General features: G+C 36.7%; 2 protein-coding genes and 3 long non-coding RNA genes across 8 annotated transcripts; 1 reads left to right on the plus strand and 4 right to left on the minus strand.

Annotated features, from left to right (window-relative positions):
* Nucleotides 1-267: 267 nt before the first annotated feature.
* On the minus strand, nt 268-1,660 carry LOC147478373 (uncharacterized). 3 transcript variants are annotated; one of them, XR_015207867.1, is made up of 4 exons: nt 1,581-1,660; nt 1,046-1,300; nt 770-957; nt 268-682 (listed from the first exon to the last, which is right to left on the minus strand). It is a non-coding gene; the product is annotated as an uncharacterized LOC147478373 (long non-coding RNA). The 3 variants fall into 3 exon arrangements; XR_015207868.1 differs by having other exon boundaries at nt 1,046-1,170; nt 1,581-1,659; XR_015207866.1 differs by lacking the exon at nt 1,581-1,660 and having other exon boundaries at nt 1,046-1,573.
* Nucleotides 1,661-3,494: 1,834 nt separating this feature from the next.
* On the minus strand, nt 3,495-6,598 carry LOC147478374 (uncharacterized). Of its 2 annotated transcripts, none has more exons than XR_015208856.1 (3): nt 5,768-6,598; nt 5,032-5,098; nt 3,495-4,265 (listed from the first exon to the last, which is right to left on the minus strand). It is a non-coding gene; the product is annotated as an uncharacterized LOC147478374 (long non-coding RNA). The 2 variants fall into 2 exon arrangements; XR_015208855.1 differs by lacking the exon at nt 5,768-6,598 and adding an exon at nt 5,327-5,583.
* Nucleotides 6,599-6,917: 319 nt separating this feature from the next.
* LOC147478375 (cyclic phosphodiesterase-like) lies at nt 6,918-11,162 on the plus strand. Its single transcript, XM_086583586.1, has 3 exons — nt 6,918-7,481; nt 9,923-9,977; nt 10,808-11,162. The coding sequence occupies exons 1-3, from the start codon at nt 7,188-7,190 to the stop codon at nt 11,005-11,007; spliced, it is 549 nt and encodes a 182-aa protein (XP_086439712.1). The 5' UTR covers nt 6,918-7,187; the 3' UTR covers nt 11,008-11,162.
* A 698-nt stretch (nt 11,163-11,860) lies between these two features.
* LOC147478376 (F-box/kelch-repeat protein At3g23880-like) lies at nt 11,861-15,304 on the minus strand. The gene is made up of 2 exons (XM_086584792.1): nt 13,859-15,304; nt 11,861-12,267 (listed from the first exon to the last, which is right to left on the minus strand). Exon 1 carries the CDS (start codon nt 15,122-15,124, stop codon nt 13,880-13,882), a length of 1,245 nt encoding a protein of 414 aa, XP_086440918.1. The 5' UTR covers nt 15,125-15,304; the 3' UTR covers nt 11,861-12,267; nt 13,859-13,879.
* Nucleotides 15,305-16,476: 1,172 nt separating this feature from the next.
* Nucleotides 16,477-20,752, minus strand: LOC147478377 (uncharacterized). Its single transcript, XR_015207915.1, has 2 exons — nt 19,767-20,752; nt 16,477-19,609 (listed from the first exon to the last, which is right to left on the minus strand). It is a non-coding gene; the product is annotated as an uncharacterized LOC147478377 (long non-coding RNA).
* Nucleotides 20,753-20,783: the final 31 nt, after the last annotated feature.

Genomic DNA, 20,783 nt, shown 5'->3' on the forward strand with positions numbered 1-20,783 from the left:
TCATACCAGTACCGCAGGTACGTCTTTGTGTAGAATGGTCAAGAAATGTGTTACTGAAGTGTGAAATCTTGCGAACATAAAGTTCATCTCCTTAATTCAATTAACGTACCCCTCTAAGATCATAAAGAGTTACTAATGCATCCATGTAAATCATATAAATCACTAATAATGTAAAACCTTATGTTCATCTCCTTAATTCAATTAACGTACCCCTCTAAGATCATAAAGAGTTACTAATGCATCCATGTAAATCATATAAATCACTAATAATGTAAAACCATACGTTCTTAAAATAGATCAAACAATTTGAAGGTCTTAAATATCCTTAACAAATCAGTAGAGAGTTGAAACATCATTGCCTAAATCAGAAGCAAACTACTATGAGCTCCTAGTTAAAACCTAACACGACAGTAAATTAAATATTGTCTAAAACCATAAACAAAGGACTAAATCTTTGTAACTTGAAGTCCTAAACAATGCACTCGAACACTTGACTTTTAATAAGCCAATCAGCCATACTCTGATATGCTTTTTCTCAATCAAGTGAACTCCATCCCAATTTATATATTGATCCGGATCGAACATGCATAAACTCCTTCCATCCCGTGATATACTCATCAAACTAAAGTTGTAGTCACCTCGGTTCCATGACATACTTTTAGAATAGACATTGTTTCAAATCCTAAAATTCAAAAAAAACGAAGTTAATATTAGAATTAATTCATTAGCACTTGACATTGCTTCAGACATATTCAGTGTATAAACTTACCAAGTTGTGGAGCATTGGTAAGAACCCATTCAGAAGCTTGATATTTATATATTGATCTGGATCATTTATATATTGATCTGGATCAGAACATGCATAAACTCCTTCCATCCCGCACATACTCATCAAACTAAAGTTGTAGTCACCTCCAGTTCCGCAACATACTTTTAGAATAGACTTTGTTTCAAATCCTAAAATTCAGAAAAAAACGAAGTTAATATTAGAATTAATTCATTAGCACTTGACATTGCTTGAGACATATTCACTGTATAAACTTACCAAGTTGTGGAGCATTGGTAAGAACCCATTCAGAAGCTTGATAGTAATCAGCATACAATATTGCCACATTAGGGTACTCTAACCTTAACTGTTGCAAGGCATTTTGTAGATACTGATTGTGATACCTAGCAAAAGTGTTAAGACCCTTCAAACAACCTTTGTCATCGTAAGAAGTTGAATCGTTGTTTTTAAAGAGCATAAATAGGTGAGCATCCAATTGGCCGAGCTTTTTTCACCTTCAATAATGCTTTCATGCTTTATCGTTGTTTTTATCCAACATGAAAATCAAACCAAAAAGAGTACCAGTTTGTTATACTGTCAAATTAGAGACAGGTAACCCACCTCTAATTTACATTGAGGGGTAACTTATATGCATTGGTCATGACATCCATCCAAAAGCAACATTCATTCTTTTAACTACGTGTGTGCAGGGGTTTGTCATGAAGAGAGTTTGTCTATGTGTGCACAGGGGTTCGCGTGTCTCGTTTTGTTTTACAATAAACTACACCTGAATAAGCAGTAAGTACATTGTTACCTTATGGTTAGTCTCAAAGAACCTTATGATCCCCCACCAGCAAGAACATCCTCTTCTCAATTTCTGTGCAACAATTTGGTTATAATATATGTAGTACTAATGGTTAGTCTCTCCTAACATGCTGCTTTTGGAATAATATATAGGAGAGCTAATGACTCAAAAGCCTAAAGTCTACTTGAATAAATAATATATGTATATTGATAGCTAATGATTCATTGCTTATAATATATGTATACTTTGTTTGAAGGGTTTATGTTATTCTAATTTTTTTTTTTGAAAGGTTTTGATTCTATTTTTGGGTTATTATTGTCCTAAATAATATTTATTATCATCCTCACCTATATAAACTATCAAAATATAACGCAACAATCAAAGAATAGAACACTCAAAACATACCATGTGTTTAAGCGATAACCAAATTATATTCATTGCGCACAATGATGGCCGTCCTGCACCCCAATGGAAGTGGGCGCTTATTTTGAACTGTTTTTTATCGTCATCCAGCGAATTAATCTTCACGGGATGAGATGGGATTGGAAGGGAGAGGAAGATTAAGTGTTGTTTGGGTTTTGGAAAGAGAAGTGGTGGGTTTTAGATAGTATTTTGTTTGTCGTGAATTCTCTATATATTACTATCGGAAAAAAAAGAATTCTCTGTTAGATTTTGTTTATATGCAGTAGTGGTTATAACAATTTAAGCAATAAAACAGGCTTACTAATAAAAAAAAACATTGAAGCCTATTGCAATGCTGCCATCACAGTTTACATGAGCGTCCACCATCGTTGATCACCATTTGCAAATTGCAAGAGTGCATCCTTCCTTGGCACATGCAAGAATCAGAGTTGGCTTCCCTCCATGTTCTTGGGATGTTCACCCAGTTTAATTGCGCTTTGAGATTCTGCTATGTAGTTTTAAACCTCCAATGTACCTTGTTTGCTTGAAAGGCATATATAACGGCTTGTGAGTAAGATTTGATCCATGTCTCTCCTAACATGCTGCTTTTGGAATTTCACCTAACATGCTGACCCATTTAAGAAAATTAAGTAGTACTAATTAGATAGGAAATTGCATCTCCATTATTTTCATCCTAATTGTCTAAGACTCGAGTCTATTATGACAAACTGTTTCTTGTGCTCTGTAAGGACCATGACCATGACAATTTGAATAAATGATCCGCTGCAATTTTAGGTGAGCTAATCATGAATTCATGAGAGCTTATGAGTTTTTAACTCCACGAAGAAAGGAAGGGGCATTGTTGTTCACAAAATAGTTCATATTTAAAATAGCCTTTTCTTTTCAGATCCTCATCTTTTGGCAACTTTGTTCAACTCGATATTGAGGCTTAGACTGAATCCCCATGCATATACATGTTGATCTCAGGCATGGTTCTTCTTAGTCTTAGGCTAAAATTAGCAGGTGAGGAGATGGGCAGAAATTCAGAAGAACGGCCTTTGATCATTTACTTGAGAGCGAAAAAAATGGACTAAAGTCTATGGCTTGTATTGTACTATATATGGTTGAGAAACTTTGTCACAACCATCAGGTTGCCGTGAAGGCATGAACTCAAGTCCAACTTGCCCCTAATTAACATGTTCATATACTTCTACGCAAGTTTATGAAGAAAAGTATAACTTGCTTAAATTGGGGAGATTTCATTATTAAATTATTTTGTATGCTTGGTTAGTTACTATTCATCGACTACTAATTCTTTTTAGGGACTACAGTAGATGCACTTATATTGTGTTCTCTCCTATAGGTGCTTCCGATATTGGAGTATGCTACGAAATGCTTGACGACAACAAAATGGATCCTAAAAACTTGCCTTCGCCTACTGAAGTTGTGTCCTTGTACCAATCTAATCACATTGGACGAATGAGACTACACGAACCACTCTTCCATGTTTGAAGCTCTTCGTGGGTCAGGAATCCAAATATTATTAGGAGTCAATGATGCAAATATAGAACAACTTGCACAATCTTACACCATAGCAAATGATTGGGTTGAAAAGAATATTCGTAGCTACTGGCCTGATGTCCATTTTCGTTATATTGCTGTGGGAAATGAAGCAATTCCTAATAGTTATGCTTCATTTGTTCTACCAGCAATAGAAAACCTTCATAGTGCTCTAAGTTATGGGGAGCTTTGGCAAAGAATTAAGGTCACTGCAATAATTTCTCCATCAGTCTTGGATTCGTGTTTCCCACCATCTGCTGAATTTTTTCCCTGGTTGAGTTTACACCACGACCATAGATAAGAAAATCAGGCCTCGAGTCTTTTCATTTAAAATTCAGGCCTCGAATCTTCATTTCATTCCAGATGCCAAGACCAGTATAAAATTGCTCAACGCCTTTTAACAGTACTCTTCATTTGAAAGTTGTTTACAGTTTAATCTCTCTCTTGCTTCCCGTCCTTTCACTGTCTCCCAGTATTCCTCCTACTCTTTTCAGTTCAAAGCTACTTTCACAAAGTAAGGGGTAAAGTAGCACATCTCCGCTCATAATCACCTCTGCTGCTTGCTACCCCGCTACAAACATATCAGTTAATGCAACTAATCAGAGTCCGAGTCCACAGAAAAATAAAGTCTTGGTCTAACAGTTCGCAACTGGGAAGGACTGGAGTCAGAGCTTTGCCTTTTCACCATTTCCTTTTCGGACTTATTATCATTCAATTTTAGAAGCAAAGAATCTGCAAGAATCAAACAATGGCTACCATGTCAGTAAAAACCTTTTTCAATGCATAAAATGTAATATATTGATATAATGAATAAAATCATCAACATCTAGAAGATTACAGCCAGAATCTAATTTCCTCGGACATGACCCAGACGCCCATCGACGGGAGAGAGAGAGAGAAAGAGAGGACAAAAGTCACAGTTCCACCAACAGGCTGAAACCAAAGCCAAGGCTGCCTATCAGGCTAGCACGTCAATATAATAGGACGGAATTAGTACCTCCTCCAACCAATCTATGTTGGTAGTACAAACCCATTTGATAAGCCTTTTCAAAATTCTCACTTAAAAATGAGCAATGGTCACAAGTCTACAACAACCTACTATTATTTGTTAAATGCAATACGATTTCTTCCTGGATGGGCACATTTGAAACTGTATTACAACCCAGTCAGGGAATGATACTTAAAACAGGGCTGAAAATACTCATTCCTAAAATCTAGGACACCAGTGGATAAAAGATTCCAAAGTAACATGTCAAAACATTTTTTGCGTTAATGTTTTTCTAAGAAAATGTGAGTGCAATAAGATATGAAGTAGAGGTATTCATGAAGTATATAGAGACGGTATTGGTGCTGTCTCCTTTGGACAGTCATAGGGACCTGCAACCCCAGCACAAAGGTGATAACCCTTGAATAGTAGTGCATGAGGGACACCAATATTCTCATCCAAGAACAATTATCAATTGATCAATAGTAGTGCCTGTTGACATGAGCAGAATACCTTGATTCCTCCAATCAGATGCTGGATAATAGCGGTTAGTGTTTGTCAGGTCAATCACCAGACCAAGCTGAAAAGACAGGTTAAAGTACTTTCAGCAAAACTAATTTTTCTTTTACACGGACGACTTAACTTCTACTTCATCCTATTAAATACAGAAACCAAATCCAAATGATGAATACTAATATCTTGAAACTTCTAAATTGAAGGGGGCCAAACTTTTACTTCCAAAACCACCCTAGCTAGATCACCTAATTTTTAAAATTTTGCAGTTTTCAACTACGAAGTCGGAGCTCACAATGTCTTCAAAGTGAATGGTACTGTCTTCAAGGAATGCGCTATCCCACCAAAGAACGAAGCTCTAACTTCAGGAAAAGACGTAATTACACTTTTGGCACCAGGAAATAAGTGGTACTTCTGTGGTGTAGCCAAACATTGTGAGGGAGGCCAAAAGCTTGCCATCACTGTTCTACCTGCATTAGCTCCTGCCCCTGCCCCAAATGCAGCAAATGGAATCTTTGCATCAGGATATCAAGTTCTTATTGCAGCCATGGTTTCAATTGCTGTGATGTTCAGCGCGTGATGAGATTTGATTTATAAACATTAACTAAGGTGTAATTCATTGTTTGAAGATACAATCTTCCAATAAAGGGTGTAAATTATCTAGTGTCATCCATTGCTAGTCAGTTTTAATAGAAAAGTGAGACTTATCTTGCTGAAATGAAAAGAAGTGAATTACCTTTAGCCGAACGCATCATAGGCGAGCTTGTCTGACCAATCAGTTGTGTTCAAGTTTGAACAGGTGTAATAAGAATTTCACTCTGTAAAAGGAGCTGCTTTAGATAGTGGGGAAACTTGTCTCCGAACGTGCATCACTTTCCTACAATTTCTGAATCTCCAAAACATCAAATGTCTATCATGCCGATGAGTATTAATCTGTTACAACGCCCCAATACAGAATTTCAACAGATGAAGAAGGTTGTTTTTGGAAGTTTGGTTGGATGAAACAATAACTACCTCAAGGCCAGCAACAAAATAACTACACATAGCTTTCTATCCTTGTACATGAAGAACAAAAAATTTGTATCAGTGCAAAAATGACATCAGTGAGGACGAAAAAGAGCAACTCCTACACACTTTCACAACTACTGAAGAAAGACAGTTCGAACACAAACACTCTCTCTGGTACTAAGGCAACAATAGCATCACTGTTTGGAACACCGGCACAGAAGAACAATTGCAAGGCACTTATTCTCAAAAGTGATTCAAGCAAGTCCCATTTTCTTAACTTCAACTTCGCTGAGACCGTTGCTTGTTTGGTTCAGAATGAGCAGGATTATGAATAACTCAGTAATTCCACCAGTCTAGCAAGTTGAATGTCCTTAGGCATTATAGTGACCCTCTTGGCATGAATTGCACAAAGATTAGTATCCTCAAACAAACCATGGTAGGCGGGAGGGATCGTGACCTTTGTTGTGTTTTGAGTCTTATCAAAGGCCGTTATAGATTTTGCGGGATTCAGATCGGTGACATGGCCAGCGATGATTCGGCTACATCAAAAGTAAGATTTAAGTATATGTCTACTTAAATATTTAAGAAAAGGGGGAAAGATAAGATTTAAGAATGGAGATAAGATTTAAGAAAGAGGTTTTTATCTACTTATCTATTTTGGGTTTTTATGTATTTTGGACTACGAACAATTGAAATTGCCAAAAAAAAGTGCGTAGAATTCATTTTTTTATATAAAATCTGATGTGTCAGTCTGAGAGAAAAAAAAGGGGCTGACGTGGGTCACTGGGAGCATTCTCAACTACTCAGTAATAATGGTCTTTGATTTAAAGTCTTAATTGAAGCGCATATTAATTTCAAAACTCTACAACACTTTAATCAACAAATTCTATCTTGGAAAAGAGTACAAAATAAAATAACCCATCAGATCAGCTGACTTGACGCTTGAGTTGCAATCTTGGGTAACACTCGCCGTGTACAGGACTACAAAACAAGTCAACGTCTTCAAAACTAGCAGATCCTTTTTCACAAAACTGCCTCTATCTTCTCTCCCACAAACCAAACTCACCCCAATTTCCTCCAATCTCAATTCACAAAAATTGTAACCTCCCTTCTCCATTCTCATCATTCTCTATCAATCCCAAAGCCACATGTCAGAACCACAAGAAATCAAAAAATCCTACTCCGTATGGGCGATTCCACCAGATCACATAACAGAACGTCTCAAAAAAATAATGTTACACCTCCGTTCTGAGTTCCTTAGCCCCGAGTTCGAACCACATATTACATTAGTTGGAGCGATTGAACTCACCGAGTCAGACGCGGTAAAAAAATTCAAGTCAGCATGGGAAGCGGTTAAATCCTACAATGTTACAGTAACTTCAGTTTCTACCGGGACATTCCGTTACCAATGTGTTTTCCTCCTCCTTAATCCTTCTCCCCAGGTAACTCGGTAAATTTGGACTTGTACTTAAAACTGAATTAGAAATTAGGAGTCCGCTCGAAATTAGAAAAACTTTTACGTACTCTAAATATAAAGCCTCAACATGCTATTTCCATTATTAGTATTATTAGTATGGACCCTGATATACTTTTACGTGCATTAAAACATGTTGCAAATATGGAACGTGAAACTATGAGAGAAAATATGGAGTTGGAGTTAGAAGAGGGTGAAATTCCGCCATCACCTACTAAGGTGGAGAAGAAACTCGGTGATCAAGTAAATGTGTTTGCTGATAGTTTTGATACTGAGAAGAGGAGAGTTGATAATGATAAGGGTAAGAGAAAGTTAGAAGAGTGTTCTGATGGTGACGAAGATTATCATTATGATAACAAGAAACAGAAGAAGGCGGTAGTGAAAGGAAAGAAGAATAACAAGAAAGTGGGTAAGGGGGCAGTGATAAGGACTAAAGAAAAAGCCCCGGAGCCTTTGATGCCAAAAGGTATGAAGGATATTATTAATAAGGTAATGAAAGTGAAAGATATTAGGTGGTTAAATACGAAATATATATATGAGTGATGTATGTAAGAGTCAGAATCGTCTTTATATGCCAAAAGAAGTTGTAGAACTCTTAAGAACTGAGGAATTAAATGATGTGAATGAAACTATCCCCTTTATGGTGCATGTTTTAAGTACTAGGGATGAAGTATGGAAATTGAATTTTAACTACTGGGGTGGTGTTGGTCAGTATGTTTTGATCACATGGTGGAATGACTTTGTTGCCAAGCACAGACTCCACGAGGGTCAAACCGTGGAGATTTGGTCATTTAGAGATCTTAATCAGACTCTGTGTTTTGCCATTAATATTCGTCATGATGGTGCTTCCAAGAAAGAGGCTAGCACAAGTAGTCCAGCCTTCACAAATGGGGCAAGCACAGGTGGCCATGGAGGTAATGATGATGGTGCCATCACGATTAAGGCCAGCACTAGTAGAGATCATGGCGTAGGCGGAGGTAATTGTGTTGATGTTGTCCCGAATGGGGCTAGCACTGATGATGGAGCCTGTGGGAGTAGTGGCGGTGGTGCCGTCACAAATGAGGCTATCACTATTGATCAAGGCAACCCTGGAGGCAATGGTGGTGGTTCCATCATCACGAATGGGGCTAGTACGAGTGATGATGGCAACTGTGGTGGTGATGCTACTCGTATAGATGCATAAAGCTACATTTGCTTCTCTGTATTTTGTTGCACACAACCACGTATTGTATTTGTAGTTCCTATTTTAGTTAGCTCTTTATTAAAATTGTGTGAAAATATATAAAGATTCCGGTTCAGTTTGGTTAGCTCTCACTGATCTTTGTTTCTATGGAAGTTATTAGACTTATTTCTTGTTTGTCTTTTATGAACCTTGTCCGGAACCTGAGATTTTATATATTTCTAATTTCCAAGAAAAGTGCCAATGTTCTTATTTTTGTTTTGTGTTTATGTCATGATTCTTCCCTGTTATTAATTTTGGACTAACTAATTTTCCCTGTTATTAGTTGGAATCACTCCATTCAGTGATTCCAACAACTACATCCAACTACATACAGTATATTTAAGCAAAACAGGTGATAATTCAAAGATTTATGTGGTTCCACCACCATGCGTTGCTGCAAACCATGCGTTGCTGCCATTTCAAAACTGCAAAATGTCTTCAGACTTGCATCTTCTGTGCAGGGTATGATTGAGGAACTACCTACAAATTCCTCTCATCAGCCTTTTGTGTTCTAATTGAAACTTGAAGAGGAAAATTTTCCTAATTTGTGATATAAATAAGAACCGCCAAAGTTGTAAAAATGAAAGAATTTGCCAATGTTTAAGTAGAGTTTACTGTCATAAGTGTGTGTATTTCTTTGCTGGACAATGGCGTTTTCCCAATTTCTCAAGTTTTGGCTTTACCTTCTTATTTACAGAAGAGCTAGGGTGTTTTTTGATTTCTTTGTTTCTTCGAGGCATGGAGATAGTCCTTATTTCAAACTAGGGCATCTCCATCTGATGTACTTATTTTCAGTTTGGTTACGCTCTTCTTGATTATAGAGTGGAAGTCTAGACCGCTTTCTGTCTCGAAAGTGCTCGTAGTTTACAGAGTATCACTCTGTAATATGGAATAGCATTTTCAGAACATGTTAGCCTTGACCAGGTGGCAATTTATATCAAAGGTCTAATGTGGTAGCAAGTGATCTGTGCTAAAAAATTCTAGGTTTAAAGGGTTGGTGCTAAGGTGTATAGCTAGGAGTCACTGTATCTATGTGATTGGTGGAGCATTCTTCCTTTAAGAGACTGCTTGTTTTACTTATAGTCTTCTTGTTTTTTTCCATTTAATTTATCAAAACAAGGCAATGTGTTTGTGTTTTGTTAACAAGAAATGCACTTTTTGGCTACTTATAAAATGTATGTTTGTAGGTGTTGGAGACTAGTGCTAACTGCAGCCAACATTTTGGCTACTTAAGGTCAACACGTAAGTACTCTACACTCCGCTTTTAGCATAGTCCATCAACTATGGGTTCAAGGATTGTCTCTCGTTTATGATTTTATTTCAAGTGTAGATCAAAGTATCTTTTGTCTTTTGAATATCAGAGAACATTCTAGCTAAGTTGGGTGAGTATTTCCTTAAGTTGAGCATCTTGTATTCTCTCAACAAATTATTTCGTGGCTTGTTCTAGGGCTCAAGAAGCACAAATGAAATAACCATAAAAAGAAAGAACTAAAGCTTATCATGACCACCATTCAATGAGTTTTTTTTAGGGTGTTCTCACACCTAAAAGGCATCAAGAAACTGAGTGAAAGTATACAAGAGAATATGCTAATGCATCAAGTTGGCGATTATATACTTAGTTCCTAGTAAACAACAGGACTCCAAAAGGGAAATCGTTGAATCTAAAAGGATGAATAGAAGCGCTTATATTATTATCTGTGTAAAGGCTTCATAGAATATCATCAATTTTTTTTTGTTTCAACTGTAGTCGTTTTAGAAGAAAAAGTGTTGTAGATCAGTGAGGGAAATGTCATAGATCTTGCAGCTTGTCGATTTCTTGGGCAAAAGCCCGACATACTGGCTATAATGTTTCTGTGTGATTTTTAGGTCATTGGACAAATAGGCATGTTACTACTTTCTACATTTATATGTTAAATAATTTTTGCCCAGGATGTCCAGTCTGCAACTTCATTGTCTTATTGCATAAAGTCTTGTTATCAGATGGTGCTACTATTTTTCAACCAGGATTATCTGATGCTTGAATAGTGTCTTTAACATTGCTAATGAAGTTCTGCCTATGAAATATATCACAGCTTATATGCCACATGCGAGCCTCCTTTATGCGGATTTAACAGAAGTGGATAAGCAGATAGCTAAAGAAAAAGCAGAAGCAATTGATGCAGGCATTAGCGGATTGAGCTTCCAGATCTCTCGCCTTGCTTTGTACGAAACAGACACTGAAGACAAAACCCTCAAATCCTGGAAGAAGATAGCTGACTGTGAACTTGTTTAGATTCAACCATAGTTTTGCAATTTGCTGTCTTCTATAAAACAAACATGTACTCCAGAATCTAATTTTGTGATTAATTTGTACCATACTCATTTTGGATTTTTGGCCACCGAGTCGGAAATGATCACAATGCATAAATTATACCAAAGTTTGTTTAAGCACTTGAATCGTAGAAAGGACTTTGCAGAGGTTCTTGAGAGACTGTCAATGACGGCACTGTGAGGTAGACTTGACACCAATGTTGATCTTCTTGTTCTCTAGCAATAAAGTTTTTGAGCTTAGGAGGGATTATGAAAAACAGATATTGGAAGAAAACTACAAGTTTTAAGAATGAATGAAGTCAAAAACGATACAGCAACCTTGCGGAAATATTTGTTGGTGATATCATTTTGGGTAATGGCATAATGATGAGAGAACGATAGAAATTACTTGGTTTTTGTACTCTGCAGCTGAAACAAAATTTAAGTGTTGCCTTCATACTTGGGCTAAAAAATCCATGAACAAGTATGCCTTCAATTCAAAAGGGGCTAATTCGGCTGTTTCAGATCAAAATATTAGGTGCTTTTAAGCCTTTCACCAAAACTTATTGAAAATTCCGACGCCTTTTTTCAAACGAATATTCAGTTGACTAAGCAATATAGTTGTCTAAAATTTATTAGAAAAAAACAGCAATATTCAGCTTTGAAGTATCTAATTTTACTGTGTCTAACCGTATGTATTTGTAACTAGACTTATGCATAAAATGAAGTGCATAGGTTAGATGCACAAGTCGGCCAGAAACAGAAAACACATGGTTACTCAACGAAGAGCCATTAACAATAAGCTTAAAATAGCATGGTGGTATGAACAAAGAGAATTTTCAGCAACATTTCATTGGCTAATTTCTGAATTCCAATAAACCATTTGTGAGTTAACGTTTTTCACTGTACCACACTGTCAATGAACCAGTAACATACTAGCAGCATCGAAAACTGTCAGGAAAGACGCCGTGAAAGGTTTTCTTTCCACGTAATGCTAAGAGAAAGTATATGGTGCTTCTTCTGAAACTACACACATGTAAAACTTAACATGAAAAAACATGCAAGATGGAGACACCAAGAATATGAAACTATCGTTCAAAATCCAGTAACTCAAAGCATGCCACTGTTGAAAAATTAGTAGAAGTCATGTAATTGCTTAGGCTCTACAGATGACGAGCACAAAACTCCAGCAACACTTGAGAACCTTGACATTGACGCATATCCTTCACTCAACGTTGTCAACCTGGAGAAACAAAAGATAGTAGAGATCCATAGAATCAAAGTCATATGAGCTCGAAGGTTACAAAAGTTTTGAATTAGGCATACATGCATCCTTAATCACTTGCAAGCTGAAAGAAACAAAAGGAAAAGTCCATACCGATATTTGACTCTACACATCATGCTTATCACAACCTACATAGTCTACCTACATAGTCTATAAGCTAGACTATAAGGAGCTTCCCAGTGTAGTAACCAGGAGGCCTCCCCTCAAAAGCTTGAGTTTGGTTGAGTTCGTTGAAGACTCAAACCTGTTTTTGAAATCAGATCTTTCGCGAAGTTGCAAAAGCAAGGACCCACCCGCGAAGTTGCAATAGCTTAACAAAAGTCCCTATGTAGGCACCATAAAGGGGGTATATCAATGTCACTCTCGCATGCAAGTTGGGAAAGTAAGGACCCACTCACTTGGTACACTCTCGATATTGTAAACTGTATATATCATCTCCTAAATAATGCATGTAAGTTTAAGCACAACTGCTTAAACAATTTCAGTCAACTGTTTAAACCTGCAGAATCCACATTTGCAACACAAGATCGGGTGTAATCAAGTTGTGCTGCGCAAACCAATAATAAAATGCAGGTCACACTATTACTGAATGATTCAATCAATGAAGTTTCACCAATCCATAGCAACATCTAAGACTTTTTAATAACACCCATGATGTTTTCTTTCGACGTACTCAAATAAAAAGGTAAATTTCAGATGTAACATTTTCTTCAATAATTTTTTTTTCTTTCTTTTTTTTGAATTGGCAAGGCAAGCCCGTTTTTAAACAAGATCAGTAACTCATTGATGCGGCAGGGTTTGAACCCCAGACCTCTGGTATCATCACCCAAAGGTTTTACCAGCTTTGCTAGTTGGCACCTGCCTTCAATAAAATCAACATGACTCAGACAAGATAAACTCGACTACGCCTAAGAGCCAAGCAGTTTTAAAGAGAGTGCAAAAGCGTTACATAATATGAGAAAGAGGGCATAAATAGACCAAGTAGTTCACTAAAAATTAGTCACCAATTATTTGCACCGTCAAACAAAGTGCTCCTGGGATACATTGAAAATGTCTAGCTTAACTGCATATCCTCAAACCACAACCAGAACAATAGGTTAAGAGAAAAATAGAAGGAAAATGGTCAAAAATCTGAATCTAAGTTCACTGAGCTCGAAGACATTCGAGTACAGTAGTGCTGTAATTTTGTGAGATGACTTGATCAGTGTCTATTTCTTGTGCAACTGAGAAAACAGCAGCAGAGGTTGTGAACTGAATAAAGGCAGGCGTGTCAAATTCAGCAAAAGAGGTTAAAGACAACAATTACATGGCTTCACCATTAGTTAAATGGTTTTGAAACGATGACATCTACATTAGCGAGATCATCCATACAAAACAAGAAAATTCCACAACTGATCGTCTGGTACCAATTTAGGCCCTATAAAGGAACGCTACCATGTCACATGTGTGATGTGTGTGTTTGTGTATAAAACTAACAAAACAAAGTAAATTACATAGAAACATACGTATGCTTGAAATAAAAAAGGTAAAGAAAAGTTCAAAACCTCACCTTGAGATGTAGTTTTCTTCACTATGCTTCTCCTTCTTCCCCTTCAAATTTTCTTTTTCTTGCAGAATTATCTCCACTGACAGACCCCAAACAAATTTCCTTTTTCTTCTTTCTTCCAATAGCATAAGTATCCGAGTTCAATTGAACCAGGCTCGCAACATGAGTTACTACACTACATATTTCAAACCAAGAATGACCTGGACAATCAAGTTCAGTAAGGCCTCTTTCTTTTGGGTCATATAGAACTAGTGTTATGCCTTCCGCTACAAGAACTTCCTCTTCAAAATATTCCTCCTCTTGATGAATATCATCATTATAGCCTGCCTGCAGCAATACACTACCATTCCCAGAAAAACGGAACGTCATCACTGGCAGATACCTAACAGGAGGCAGATTTTCTGCAAACGAAAAGAGTTTAGACCAGGAGCCGCTATCACCATAACTCTTCATCACCCATACATCAACATCACGATTACATGACCAGCAAGCAGTACATAGCTGTCCTCCCAAATCTCCCAAAGTTACCAAAGGGAATACATTCACATCAATAGGTGGTGCCACCTCTCGACACACACCCTCCCCAACATCATAACAGAGAATTGCCATGTAAAAATTGCTTGCTAGGATTGCTATCCAATGAAGACCACCATTGACATACACCCCCAATCTTCTTCTAATCTCAAACGAATATGGTATATCAAATTGTGTCAAGCTCAACGTATCATCTAATGAGTAAACATTGACCTTACAATAAAAACAACTGAACCCCGGCGCCATCTTTTTAAATTGTACAAACTCCACCAATTTGTAAACTTCAGTTCTAGGATCATAACCAAGTCCATAAACCCGTACATTTCTCAAATCGACCCTAAACTTCTTAGGAACCTTCACAATCTTATACTGTTTCGTAGCAGGGTTCAACAAACATATAACATTCCTTACACTCAAACAAACTATCCCATTACATGCACCCAATATTTGACAAGCATCAGCAAAACGACCCAATGGGTTTGCTATTCGTACTGAATCATTAAACGAGTCAGCACCAGATATACAGTACAGTGGTTTTCTGTGAAGACATGGATGTGAAACTAAGAATATATCACTACTGTCATTTTCTATTGCGAGACTAAGATGCGCCTTTATGAAATTAGGAAGTGAAATAGTCTCGTACCATAGCTTACTTACGGCTTTGAAACGTAAAAGTGACATTGCTGGCGTTCTAGTGAGAATGTCGAAGATGATGTCATGTGGAATACTCGACATCGTTTAATTTCTCTTCCTCTGTCTGGGTGGTGGACTCAAATTTTTAATTTCGAGTTGTGAACAAAAAACTCACAAATGATACTGATGCTCATGCTCATGCTCATGCCCACCCCAGGTGTGATATTTGTTGGTAGGTATGTCGTCGTGGCAACTGACAAATAACGGCATGGAACAAATAGACACGGCGTTCTAAAATGCATATGTGGCACTAATTTTGTCCAAAATAGCTTCCAAAGATTTAGGCCCAAACACTCAAATTGACCAATAATTTTGGTTTTAGACATGGGTGACCAATAATTACGGTTTTAGAACAAAAACGGCTCACATCATCATCTATCATTAATAATTTTATTATAAGGATATTTTCGAGCTAACGTTAGTAAATTATTTTTTATTAATACCAATTATGACCTTCTCTGATATATATATACAAACACCACTATGTATATATGATATGAATGGAATGCATGTGTATATATACCAACATGCACACACTATTATGCATGTGTATATATGTGCATAACACACATACAAACACTACTATGCATGTGTATACCACACATGCAAACACCATTATGCATGTGTATACCACACATGCAAACACCATTATACATGTGCATAACATACATACAAACACTACTATGCAAGTGTATACCACACATGCACACACCATTATACATATGTACAATAAACATGCAAACACTACTACCAAACATGCACACACTATTATACATATGTACAACAAACATGCAAACACTACTACCAAACATGCACACACCATTATGTATGTGTCCAATAAACATGCAAATCACCAATATGTATGTGTACAACATGAAATAAATGAAATTTCTCATATTAGTCCTAACATAAAATGTGAGTGTGCTGAGGGTCAAAAACAAAATTGAAAAATCAAGTGGGATTTTGATTTAACTGATAAAAACTTAAATGAGGGTAATATCGTCTTTAAGCAGTGGTCAACAACCCCGATTTGTCCTTACTCCATAATTATCTCCGACCCAAACTAGAAGCTAAATTAATCTCCAATTCTGTCCTATGGGCTGTTCTCTGAATAGTTTCCAGACAAGGCCCAAAGGAATCAAGAACCTGCGCCCAAAATTGGACCACCACTACTCAACTTTTTTCACGTTTGACAAAATAATTTTACTTTCAAAATTTTGCATGAAAAAAATTAGGCATGTGTAGTTTATTTCACGATTTTATGATGTGATGACATGAACCAAAGTAACTAGATTTTAATTAAAAGCATGCAAACTGTAACTTCAATTATAGAGGGTTTCCAACAATGTATGTAAAATTATATGTCTATGTAACTAGAGCACGTACTAGACTTATGGCTAAAATGAACTGTATTAGTTGAACAAATGATAAACATAAATGATTTTCATTTACCTGAATTTGTTAGAATTATTACATCTTGTATTTATACTATACACTTTACAACTGAATTAGTTACAAGAAGCTGACATGTCTTAATCTTGACTTGACTGATTCTCTTGAATGCCGACTTCATTGATCCTTGCCTGATTGGAATCATGTATATCCTTAATACCCCCCTTCAAGTTGAAGGGGCCGGAGAGGATTGAACTGAAAGCTTGGAAAGTAAGAGTTTGAACCTCTGACATGATAATCCCTTGGTAAATATATCTGCAAGTTGGTCAATGGTGCATAAATATCTAACATCCAAAAACTTTGAAGTAACCAGCTCTCTGACATAGTGATAATCAATTTCCACATGTTTTGTTCTTGCATGAAAAACAGGGGTTGTTTGCCAAGGAGATTGCACCTATATTATCACAGCGAATGATTGAACTTCTGACAAGTGGAACCTTGAGGTCTTTAAACAGAGTACATAACCAAAACAATTCTGCAGCTGTATGTGCCAATGCCCTGTACTCAGCTTCAGTGGAAGATCTGGCTACTGTGTGTTGTTTCTTGGCAGACCAAGAAATAGGATTTGATCCCAAAAATACACAAAAACCTGTAATAAACCTCCTGTCCATAGGACAGCCTGCCCAATCAACATCAGTGATTAGTGAAGGCATTCAAATGTAATGAACCCTTTCTAAACCACAGACCATGAGTAATAGTTCCTTTCAAATATCTTAAAATCCTCTTAACAACACTCATGTGTGTCTGTCTAGGTTTATGCATGAATTGACACACTAAATTGACAGCAAAAGAAACATCAGGCCTAGTCCAAGTTAAATAGTAAATACTAAAGACCACCCACAAGTGACCTGTAAGAAGTAGGATCTGCAAGTAATTCTCCAGTACGACCATCCAATTTGCAGCTACTAGATATTGGTGTTGGTGATGGTTTGGCATTAAACATATTTGCTTGACTAAGTAAATCATAAATATACTTAGTTTGAGAGAGAAATAGACCTGAAGACTGCCTTTTTACTTCTAATCCCAGAAAATAATGCACAGATCCTAAGTCCTTCATTGAAAAAATAGCACTCAACTGAGTAATAATCCTTTGATATGTGATGGAAAAACTGTCTGTTACCAAGCTGTCATCCTCATAAACTAGCACATATGTTATTGACTTTGAACTTTTTAAAACAAACAAAGAGTGATCTGCTTCAGACATACCAAACCCAAGACCAAGGAGAGCTTGATACAGTTCTTCATACCAGGCCCTACAGGCCTGTTTTAGGCCATATAGGGACTTTTGTAATTTACAGACATATGTTGGTCTTTGAGGGTCCACAAAACCTTGAGGCTGAGTCATGTAGACTAGCTTCTTCCTTGAGATGACCATGAAGGAAGGCATTTGAGACATCAAGTTGTCTTACATCCCAGTTGAAATGAACAACTAAGGAAAGAATAATCTTGATGGTAGCTGGCTTTGCAACTAGACTGAAGGTTTCATCATAATCTAAACCACTTTTCTGAAGATAGCCTTTAGCAACCAATCTAGCTTTAAACTTATCTATAGATCCATCCTCCTTTTGTTTGAGTCTAAAAACCCACTTGTGCTTTAAAACATTTTGATGAGAGGAATAGGGAACTAAGATCCAAGTACCAGTTTTAATTAATGCATTGAACTCTTGGACCATGGCATCTTTCCAGTTAGGATCATGAAATGTTTGACTGATGCAAGTTGGAGTAGTAGGTATAGAGGACAGACTTGCTTGTAGAGCACAAGATATTGGATGTTTAGTAGAAATGAGTGATTTAGGTTTAAAAATGTCATGCTTGGATCTAGTAGTCATATGATGTGACACAGTAGTCATATGATCTTCAGAAGATGAATTTGAAACATTTGAAGTTGAGTTAGCTGATTGAGAAGAAGAATGACTCTCAGAAGCAGTATCAATGGAAGATGGAAGTGAATTATTTACTTCAGAGGATAGATTTTCAACTTCAGGAGGAGTGCAAAAGGAAGAAGACAGAAAAGAATCTATAGAAGGACAAATAGTGGAAGACGACTTGAATGGAAACTCTGTTTCATTGAATATTACATGCCTTGAGAGATAAACTCTACCAGTGTCAGTGTCCAAACATTTATAACTTCTATGATTTCAAACTATACCCTAAAAAGACCCAAGGTTTAGACCTAAGTTCAAATTTGTTTGATGTGTAAGGCTTTAGCCATGGGTAACATCTACAACCAAAAGATTTTGAGAATATGGTAGTTAGGGTTGTTATTGTAGATTTTCTGCCAGGGAGATAGGTAATTAATAGAAGAGGAAGGCAATCTATTAATAAGAAATACTGAGGTAGAGAAAAGTTCTACCCAGTACTATGTTGGAACTTGACATTGGGATAACAGGGTTCTAGACATTTCAAGAATATGTTGATGTTTTCTTTCCATAACACCATTTTGTTCTGGTGTATGTGGACAAGAAAATTGATGAACAATGCCACAATGTTTTAAAAATTCTTCAAACAAAGTGCTAATAAACTCTCCACCAGCATCAGCTCTTAAACATTTAATTTTGATGTTAAAGAAATTTTCAGCAAAGGACTTGAATGATTTAAACACAGAAAAAATCAAAATAATATCAACAAAATAATAGAAAAAATCATATTTCAATGCAATAGGAAAAATCCAGCAATACTTGGAGAAATCATCAATTATACTGGCATAATACCTCATACCATTTACAGATAAGACTGGAGAAGGCCCCCACAAGTCTATGTAAAGTAACTGAAGAAGATTAGTACTTTTACAAGAAGAAAGACTAAAAGACAATTTAGTACTCTTTCCTAATGCACAATCTGAACAAAACGAAAAACTTGAAGAATCTTGAATGTCAACATAACACTTTGTGTTTTGATGAGTTTATGCATAACAGCTGAGGCAGGATGACCTAGCCTGTGATGCCAAGTAGCAGCAGAAGCTTTTGTAGAAATGAGTGCAATGGATGAAGATGATGGAAAGTTGTTGTTGAGATGTATTGGATAAAGACCATTGTCAGTTGGACCTTGGAAGAGTATCTTCCCCGAGACAATGTCCTTTACATAAAAATCATGAGGTGCAAAAATTAGAACACGATTGGTATCTCTAACAAATTTGGTGACACTTACCAAATTGTGAGTAATATGAGGAACATGAAGGATATGTTCAGTTTAAACTTATGATTAGAATGTAAAGGAGATAAACGAGATGAACCTGAGTGTGAAATGTTTAAACCTTGACCATTCCCAACAATAATTTTGTCAGATCCCTTATAATCAGAGTGCATTGAGAGATTGGACAAATCGGATGATGTGATGTGGTTTGCTGCTCCAGTATCAGCATACCATAAGGATTCCTTTTGATTGTAAGAACATGAAGCATTAGGGTCAGACAAATCAGCATTCATACTTGCCATCATAGCCAATTTTGCTGGAGGAATTCTACCAACATATGAATGGTTCATTCTATTGTGACAGTCAACAGCAATATGACCAAAGTTATTGCATATTGGACATTGAGGCCTTGAGTTATAAGGACTAGCACCAGAATCAACATTACCACTGTTGTTATATCCATTTGTACCATTGTTGTATCCACTTGACTGCTGATTTCCAGAAAATTTTTACCCAGAGTTATTGTTACCTCTACCAGAGTTATAACCAGAACTGTTCCCTCTGCCTCTGTTATTTCCTCTGTTTCCTCTGCCAGAATTGTTTATGCCATTTCCTCTGTTGTAACCAGAGTTGTTGTAGCCATTCCCATAATTTCCTCTATTTGATGATTGACCAGCATAGAATGCTTGATGAGATTGGTCAGACTGAACTGATCCAATAGAGTCCTCTAAATTCATTTCTTCACTTAACAAAAGATTGTGTAATTCCTCAAGAGTCTTGTTTAAGCTTTTGAAGATACTCATTCATTGGTGATCCACCTTTCTTGATATCTTGAAGCTTTCCTTTAAGTTGAATGACATGTGATCTAGATATTGTTGAAAGTCTAGTTTCTAGGGCATCCCATAATGCCTTTTGAAGTTGTCAGACCAACCACATAAGGAAGAAGTTCTTGTGATAGTGTAGCGCTAATCCAAATTAGAAGCATTTTATCTTTCTTTACCCAAACAATATATTACGGATATACTTGTGAAGTAAATTGACCAGCATTATTGATTAAAAATTGAGGTGGCAAAGCAAATCATATGTTTTAAGAGCATAGAAGAATAGAGTCCTCCAT

The sequence above is a fragment of the Coptis chinensis genome, chromosome 9 (assembly GCF_015680905.1).
Source record: "Coptis chinensis isolate HL-2020 chromosome 9, ASM1568090v1, whole genome shotgun sequence".
Classification (NCBI taxonomy): Eukaryota; Viridiplantae; Streptophyta; class Magnoliopsida; order Ranunculales; family Ranunculaceae; genus Coptis; species Coptis chinensis.